Here is a 9,091-nt window from a genome sequence, read left to right on the forward strand (position 1 = left end):
CCCCGGGAACCGCCTCCCCCCCAACCCCGGGAACCGCCTCCCCCCCGCCAGTCCCGGGAACCGCCTCTCCCACCCCAATCCCGGGAACTGCCTGCCCCGCACACGCCCGCCCTGGGAACCGCCTGTGCCAGACACATCCACCCTGGGACATGTCTGTCGTAAGAGACATTTGTCCTGGACACGTCTTCCCGGGAACTGCCTGCCCCGGGGGCCACGTGCCCCGGAAACCGCCTGCCCTGGACGTGTCTGTCGGAGTCACATCTGCCCCGTGCTTCCTCTGCCTGAGACTTGGGTGACCTGGTTGAGTTGGGCCAGTTTGGGGGGACTGCCTGTGGAGCCCCCGTTTTCTGGTCTGTGAAGCATCTCCCAGAGGAGATGAGTGTGAGATGTCGCCTCGCAGATGCCTGACCCTGAAGGCAGCGAGGCCGGGGCGGGAACCCTGCCAGAGGCTGGGGGAGGGACGCTGTCGTCCCGTGGGCCCGAACACAGGGCAATGGCCAGTGCAGAGCCAGCCCCCTGAACAACCCGGGCGCCTGGCCTGGGCCGCCCCGTCTGGACTGTGTCCTGGGGTGACTGGGGGCTGGCCCCCAGGCTCCCCTGCCAGGAGATGACCTGAGCCCTGCCTGCCCCTCCCCAGTGGCCCCCTCCCTGGCCAAGCTCCCTGGACAGTGTTTGCCTGGGACCTGGACGGGGATCCGAGAACACGTACCTGCCCGCCTAAGAGCCAGGTGGAGCCGCTCTACTGTGGCTGGCTTGAGGGGGGTCCCCGGCCCCGCGCCCTGGAAGGCCGATCTGGGAGGCTCCGGGGCCTGCAGCTGGGGCGGGACAGCCGGCCCTAGCACGCCCTCAAGCCTGTCGTCCCCGAAGAAGTGTTCATAGACCTCAGGGATGGAGATGGGCACAGGGTCTCCAGGTACGGGGGCCGGTATAGGATCAGCTCTTGGGAGTGGCGCCGGGGACCCCCGCTGCCTCGGCCTCTGGGCTCCAGTGTCTTGGAAGAAGAATTCGCACATGTCCGGCCACTGGATGCCTGCCGGATCCTGACCGGCTGCTGCCGCCTCAGCATCCTCGTCCTCCTGGATGGTGTCACAGAAGAAGAACTCGTAGGCCTCCGGGAGGGTCACGGCAAAGCTGCGCCCGGGCCGGGCCCTCATCACGGCAGAGGGAGGGGGGCGAGGCAGGTGCTTGAGGATCCGAGGCTGGTGGGGCCGGGGACCGACGGCCACAGCATCCCAGGCTCCGGGCCCCCCGTGGCCCCCAGTTGCTGTCCGGGGGGCTGAGGGCCTGGCTGTGGCCGATGGGGCTAGGCCTGAGGCCTCTCCTGGGCCTGGCTTGTTGGGGCCGGGCCCAGCCACGGAGAAGCGCACTTTCTTCTTCTTGGGGACTTGGGTGAGACCCAGTGCGGGCTCCCCAGAGCGGTATCCAGGGGCCCCTGCTGAGGGCACAGACACAACCACCTCTGTCTCCACATCAGGCCCAGCTCTGCGGGTGGGAGACCAGGCGGGGCCAGCGGCATCAGCTGTGGGAACAGGGGTAGACACAAGCCTGCTGGACTCGGTCACCCTCGGCACAGCCTCTGAGACAGGTGGAGATGAAGCCACCTCTAGCTTAGCCACTAGGCCTGCTGTCGGCAAGGCCATGTCCAGGCCATGCTCGGAGGCAGGTGTGGACACAGCCGTGTCCATGTCAGGTTGCAGCGTGGAGACGGGTGTAGACAGGGCCACACTGGACTGAGGCTCAGAAGTCAGTGTGGACACAGCCGTGTCAGGTTGTGGCTCAGAGGCAGGTGTGGACACAGCCAGGTCTGACTTAGCCCATGAGACATCTGGGTGGGCTTCCTGGGCAGGTGTGGACCCCGTGTGCAGCTCAGCTCGGGGAGGGGTTCTGATCTGGTCTGTGCCTTGCTCAGTCACAGGGACGGGTGTAGATAGGCCCAAATCTGGCCCTGGCTCAGGAGCTCCTGTAGGGCCTGGCCCCAGCTCCTCCTGCCTGGCTTTGGCCGTCAGCTTTGCCGTCTCAGGACTGGCCGCGGGGAGCAGCGGGGAGCCCGTCCGGGCAGAGGTAGAGGCCCCTGCGTGCCCACCCCCCTTGGCACCCACAGCTCGCCTCTTCTTCCGGCTGGGGCTCCGTGGTGGGCCTCCAGGGCTATCGAGGGGCCTCTGGGAGCCAGTGCTGTGGCCAGGGGACTCGGGACTCCGAGGGGGCTCACCAGGGGGCCGTGGGGCAGGGCCCTGCAGAAGCCTCTGCATCTGGTCTCCAGAAGACGCCGGACCAGGGCAGGATGAGCACTGGCCGGGAGGGCTGGCGCCGGGGCCGAGGGACGGTGGAGCCTCTGCCCGTGTGGACGTGCTGGGTGTCTGCTGACCGGTCCCCAGGGCCAAGACAGGCTCACACAGAGACCTGCTGACCAGCTGCTGTGTGGCCACGTCCTCCCCCTCGCAGCCCCGCCAGCTCCGCCCTCCTGCAGCTGTCTGCCCAGTTGGGAGAGGCGGGGGCCTGGGGGGACTGCTGCCACTGCTGTCCCCTTGGTCAATGTCACTGGACAAGGGCTCGTCCCCAGAGGCCAGGCCAGCCTGCAGGAGGCCACACTCATCGGCGGTGGCTGAGAACTCGGCCCAGTCCTGGTCACTCAGCTGGACGCTGTACTGGAAATTTTCCATGTGGGGTCAGCAGAGGCACTGGAGGGTAGCAGAATGGGTCCAGTGGGGTCTTCGTGCGTTCAGGCCCCAGGCACTACACTGCACATGCGGCTCCTGCCGCACGAGACCCGGGGGTTCCACCGCCTCGGGGCTCCATCTGGGCCCTGAAAGGAAGAGAACATCTCGAGGGGAGGGTCGCGCTTCCCTCAAACGTAGTGGTGACGATTTCCAAGTTAGAAGATCCCCAGCTCCCATGACCCTAATTCCCAACGCACCCCAAATGATAGCTGTGTGATGATTACATCACATAGTGTGTTACGTTTCTAGAATCTAGGATGATTTTCTACCAGTGAAGTTATAAAACCAGCCGCCCTCAGGGTCGAACGCTCAGTTTCCCATCACACCTTAGCTGGGGCGGCCTCACTTCCTCCACCTTCTGCCAGAGCTGACTTTACACGGCAAAGCACCTTTCAGGGTCCACCCAATGGGACCAGTGCGCTCGGGAGGCGGGCGGCCCTGGGCCATCCTAGGGCGCCCCAGCTGGCAGCTGGCCACAGGAGAGGTTTGCAGGGCCCAGCAGGTACCCAGCCCTCGGTGATGACCTTCCGATCGCATTGGCTGGGCCAGGCTATTCTCTGAGCTCCAGGTGGTGCTCACCAGAGCTGGCCCCGGTCAGCAGGGAGAGCCTGGGCAGGAGGTGCAGGGTGCAATGGGTCTCTTGACCCAGCAACCACCTCGGGCCGTCCTCGAGGTCTGCAGCACAACCCAGGCCTGCCTGGCTGCTCAGGGTGCCTTCCTTTGCCCCATCTCAGAGAAGCAAGGAGAGCCTAGCCAGCTGTCGGGTCTATCCCTACTGACCTCGGCCTCAGGTCAGCCCCTCTGGACCCAGGGGGTAGGAAGTCCCTTTGGCAGGGACAGAGTCCTGAGACGGAGGCCAGGGATGGTGGCTTCCCGCCCACTGACCTTCGCCCTCCTCTCTGGTCTCTGGAGAAACCTCTGTGGTGGTTGTTGCCATTGGGACCCCTTGGGTCAGGAGCAAGCAGCTGACCTTGTCCTACCTGGGTCCCGGCGGCCAAGCTGGGGGTCTGAGCTGCCCATCCCAGGGCGGCATGGTGCTAGGCTGGCTGGACAGGCTCCACCCCCGTGCCAAAAATACCACGTCCCTGTGGTCACACGTGACTTGTGCCAGCCATCAGGGTCCAGGCCACAAATAGATGGCATTTGAGGGCCCTCCAGCTACAGTACGTGAGAACGACTTCCTGGCACGGAGCCGGGCCGAGGTGAGGTCAGACACAGGCCGGACGACGCTGACCCGCAGGCAGCACCGCTCAGTTCCCGTGCTTCCGCCACCCACAGTGAAACCTCAGACCTGCCCTCCCTGCCACCCCTGGAATGTTCCTGGCCTGCTTTTGAGATGGCCTCTGTGTCCTAGCCAGGGCTTGTGCCTCCCTGTCCTGACCTCCGGGGCTCATGTGAAGGTGAGTGGCCTGTGTAGCCACACAGCCAGGGAGCGTCAGGGTCAGGTGTCCCCATGCCCAGCTCTGCTCAGCTGCACCCTCCAGGCTGTCCTGACCTTGGGGTTCACGGTGCCCATTCCCAGGCCGGTTCCGAGCCAGGGGACAAGAAGACAGGGCAAGAGATCCGACAATAAACATCCAATCTAACAGGCAGATGAGCTCAGCTCCGACGGCAGCTCTCCCGAGAAGGAAGTAGGGAGAGGGGTGGCTGGGGGGGCCAGGGATCTCTCTAAGGAGGGGTTTGGACCTGGAAGTTCTTGGGAGTCCAGGGCACAGGACTAGGAGACTGGGGCCTGCACTGTGAGGGGTGGCAGCGAGAGCCGGGCGTGCGGAAAGTGCCGCCTGGTGCCACACGATGCTTTTCCAGACAGTAGCTACCACAAGGCCGCAGGACACGGCGTCCCGCCACCCAGGGCCAGCCTGGCCTGAGCTTTCACAAGTGGAATCGCACCCTGCATCCCTTTCTGCGTCTGCGTCCTCGGGTCCACGCTGCGCTCGGGAGACAGCTGCCGTGCGGACGAGGCCGTCCTGCGTGAATGCCGCACGCGGCTGTGCCATTTCCCGTGGGTGGTGATGTGGGTAATTTCCAGTTTGCAGCTACCACACGCGGTGTGGCCGTGAATGTCTGGAAATGCTCCTTTCGGCAAACCTCTCGCATTTCCAGGACGCGTGGGGTCAGCGTCAGAAGGCGCCGCCCCGTTGGCCAGGCGAGGCTGGAGTTGTGCAGGAGCTGCACGTCTGCTTCTGGGCGGCGCCTCTCGGCTCTGGCCGCCTCCCTGTGCCTCCTCCTCTGGACGAGCTCTTCACTGAACTCTTGTACTGGGGAATCTTCTCCCTCTCTGCCTCCACTTTCCACCCTCTTAACGGTACCTTTGTTTGCTTGTTTGTTTGAGACGGAGTTTCACTCTTGTTGCCCAGGCTGATGTGAAATGGCAAAATCTCAGCTCACTGCAACCTCCGCCTCCCAGGTTGAAGAGATTCTCCTGCCTCAGCCTCCTGAGTAGCTGGGATTACAGACAGGCGCCACCACACCCGGCTAATTTTGTGTTTCTAGTAGAGACGGGGTTTCTCCATGTTTCCCAGGCTGCTCTCAAACTCCTGACCTCAGGTGATCCGCCCACCTCGGCCTCCCAAAGTGCTGGGATTACAGGTGTGGGCCACCACGTCTGGCCTATTCCCTCTTTTTTTTTTTTTTTTGTTGACACAGAGTCTCACTCTGTCGCCCAGGCTGGAGTACAGTGGTGCGATCTCAGCTCACTGCAACCTCCGCCTCCCAGGTTCACGCCATTCTTCTGTCTCAGCCTCCAGAGTAGCTGGGACTATAGGCGCCCGCCACCATGCCTGGCTAATTTTTTTTGTATTTTTAGTAGAGACAGGGTTCACTGTGTTAGCCAGGCTGGTCTCAATCTCCTGACCTCGTGATCCACCCGTCTCCGCCTCCCACAGTGCTGGGATTACAGGCATGAACCACCACACCTGGTCTATTCCTTCATTTAAAAAAAAAACTTCATTGTGTTGCCTTTCACGCTCGGCTCTGCCACACACCTGGCGTTGACTTTTGTGGACGGTGGGAGGTGGGGGGCACGGGGCTCCTCTCTGTCTTCACGTGCACGCCCAGCTGATCCAGCACCACATCCTGGGTGGGCATCCAGGCCCACGTGGACCATCACGAGATGAGAAGGCTTTGGCGCTTGGGACAGGAAAGGTAGGGAGGCCCATGGCAAGGCAGGGAGCTGTGGGAGAAGGTCTAGGGCTGCGGAGGGAAGGGCCCTACCCTGAGGCCTTTTCACACCAGCTATCAGTGGAGCTGGCCTGAGGCTTCAGCGGGAAGCCCTTCTCTGCGCTCCAGCCCAGTATGAACCTTCCTGGTGGGAGCGGCAGGGGGATGGCAGCTGTAGGATGAGGAATAGCCAGGGCCCCCCTCCACTTCAGGCAGCAGCACCCTTCAGGCCGGGGAGGAAGAAGAACCCAGGTCTATGGTGGAGGCAGAGAGGAGCCCCGGGGCCTGCCCGGCCGAGTCCCCTGGGAGGACGGGGCATGCTGTGCCCCCAGCGGCCACCAGAGGGCACCAGGCCCCCACTGCGCAGCGACGGGGTTGGCTCTGCGGCTCCTGCCCTGGTCAGGGGGTCCCGGGCCCTGCCCCTCGTCTGGGCGGGCAGGGGGTGAGAAGGGCGCCTCTTGGGGGATTACTAGGCTCCCCTTCCTGAAGCCACGTAGCCCTGGTGGAAGCCCTGGACCCTGCGGCAGTCAGGGAGCGAGACCGGGTTTCACTGTGTCGCCCAGGCTGGAGTGCAGCGGCGCCATCCCAGCTCCCTGCAGCCTCGACCTCCCAGGCTCCAGTGATCCTCCCGCCTCAGCCTTCCGAGTAGCTGGGACCACAGGCCCCATCGCCAAGCCCGGCCTCCTTTTCAGTTTTTATAGCTTTATTGAAGTATAATTAACACGTAATACACTCCAAGTATTTATTTATTTACTGTCTGAGATGGAGTCCCACGCTGTCGCCCAGGCTGGAGTGTAGTGGCTCCATCTCGGCTCACTGCAGCCTCCGCCTCCCAGGTTCCAGTGATTCCCCTGCCTCAGCCTCTCAAGTAGCTGGGACTACAGGCGCCCGCCACCATGTCAGGAGAATTTTTGTATTTTTAGTAGAGATGGGGTTTTGCCATGTTAGCCAGGCCGGTCTCAAACTCCTGACCTCAAGTGACCTGCCCGTCTTGGCCCCCCAAAGTGCTGGACGGCAGGCGCGAGCCACCACGCCCGGCCCACTTCAACTATTTAAAGTGTGCAGTTTGCTAGGTTTGGACACGTATACCCCTGGGAGCCCCCACAAACATCTCCGACACTCCCAAATGTTCCTTCGGCCCCTTGGTGATTCTTTCCCTCCCCACACTCAGGCAACCACGAATCTGCTGTTCCGGCATAGTAAGTCGCGCCGGCTAGAATCATCCACTGGGCCCTCCTTTGTACAGGACAGAAGAGTAGGACACGCCTGTCCTCGGTGACAGCGTTTCTTAGACGCCCACCCACACTGTGGTGTATGCTCATTGTTACTTTTTATAAAAAGTGTTCCATTGCTGGATACACTGCAATTTCTGTATCCATTCCTCTGTTGAAGGACATTTGGATTATTTCTAGTTTGGGGCTCTCACAGGTAAAACTGCCACGAACATTTGTGTACAAGTGTTCGCAGTGTGAAAGGAAAATGAATCTTGGGATCCCCCAAATCACTGAGCCAAACGGAAGAGTCAAGCTGGCAACTGCTTAGGGCCAACCAGCCTTCTGTTCTAGTCTTTAAAAAGACAGCTAAGATTTTAAAAAATAAAAAAGCTGCCTAACTCCCTCAGGATGTGTTCACAGGGAAATTCCCTGCAGACACAGGAGGGACAGAATTTCAAGCCATTCCTCTGCTCTGCTCACTGAGATCTATGAACATCCGATGGCTTTCTTTGGAAAGGCTAATCAGACACAAAAGAATGCGACCCTTTGTTTTACCACCTGTGACCTAGAAGCCGTCTCCCCTCTTCAAATTGTCTCGCCTCTTGGGACTGAACCAATATACATCTTACACATATTACTCGCATATTATTGAAGTCTCGTGTCTTCCTGAAATGTAGAAAACCCAGCGTACCCCAGCCACCTCGGGCACGTGTCGTCAGGACCTCCTGAGGCTGTGTCATGGGCACGTCCTTAACCTTGGCAAAATCAACTTTCTTTTTTTTTTTTCTGAGACAGATTCTCCCTCTGTCGCCCAGGTTGGAGTGCAGTGGTGCGATCTCGGCTCATTGCAAGCTCCACCTCCCAGGTTCACGCCATTCTCCTGCCTCAGCCTCCCGAATAGCTGGGACTACAGACGCCCGCCACCACGCCCGGCTAATTTATTCTGTGTTTTTAGTAGAGACGGAGTTTCACTGTGTTAGCCAGGATGGTCTCGATCTCCTGACCTCGTGATCCACCCACTTTGGCCTCCCAAAGTGCTGGAATTACAGGCGTGAGCCACCGCGCCTAGCCGGCAAAACCAACTTTCCGAATGGAGTCAGACCTGTCTCAGATACGTGGGGGTGGCAGTGTAGACACAGCTTTCCTTTCTCTTGAGTACATACTCAGAATTGGAGTGGCTGGGTCATGTGATAGGTATATATTTAACTTTTTGAGAAACTGCCAAACCATCTTCCAGTGTGGTTGTAGAATTATTTATTCCCACTAGAGGTTCCAGGCTCCGTGTCCTCGCCCGCTCTCAGCGCGGAAAGCTTTGTAATTCAGTCATTCCAGAAGGCGCTCATTCTGGTTTTAATTTGCATTTCCCTAACAGTGAATAACACCGGGCATCTTCTCACATGTGCATTTGTTATCCATATATCTTCTTTGGTGAAAAGATTGATCAGCTATTTTGTCCATTTTATTTTATTTGAGACAAAGTCTCGCTCTGTTGCCCAGGCTGGAGTAAAGTGATGAGATCTTGGCTCATTGCAACTTCCACCCCCCGGGTTCAAGCGATTCTCCCACCTCAGCCTCCCGAGTAGCTGGGATTACAGGTGCCTGACACCACACCTGGCTAAATTTTGTATTTTTAGTAGGGACGGGGTTTCACCATATTGACCAGGTTGGTCTCAAACTCCTGACCTCAAGTGATCTGCCTGCCTTGGCCTCCCAAAGTGCTGGGATTACAGGTGTGAGCCACTGTGGCTAGCCTATTTTGTCCATTTTAAAAGTTAGGTTGTGGCCTGGTGCTGTGGCTCACACCTGTAATTCTAGCACTTTGGGAGGCTGAGGCAGGTGGATTGCTTGAGGCCAGGAGTTTGAGACCTGCCAGGGCAACATGGCAAAACCCTGTCTCTACAAAAAATTAAATTAGAAATAAAAATCAGGTTGTTTTTTCTTATTTTTGGGTTTGCAGAATTCTTTTTTTTTTTTTTTTTTTTTTTTTTTTTTTTTTTTGTT

The 9,091-nt window shown here is 59.4% G+C and overlaps 1 protein-coding gene across 1 annotated transcript in view; it reads right to left on the minus strand.

Annotated features, from left to right (window-relative positions):
• The window catches only part of PERM1 (PPARGC1 and ESRR induced regulator, muscle 1), a 9,853-nt gene extending 6,103 nt beyond the window's left edge, over window positions 1-3,750 (minus strand). Inside the window, exons 1-3 of the mRNA XM_025386438.1 lie at window positions 3,698-3,750; window positions 2,768-2,803; window positions 710-2,301 (exon numbers count right to left, since the gene is read on the minus strand). Coding sequence (XP_025242223.1) covers window positions 710-2,301; window positions 2,768-2,803; window positions 3,698-3,750 — 1,681 coding nt within the window. The remainder of the gene's footprint in view (window positions 1-709; window positions 2,302-2,767; window positions 2,804-3,697) is intronic.
• Window positions 3,751-9,091: the final 5,341 nt, after the last annotated feature.

Source organism: Theropithecus gelada, chromosome 1 (genome assembly GCF_003255815.1).
Source record: "Theropithecus gelada isolate Dixy chromosome 1, Tgel_1.0, whole genome shotgun sequence".
NCBI classification, from domain to species: domain Eukaryota; kingdom Metazoa; phylum Chordata; class Mammalia; order Primates; family Cercopithecidae; genus Theropithecus; species Theropithecus gelada.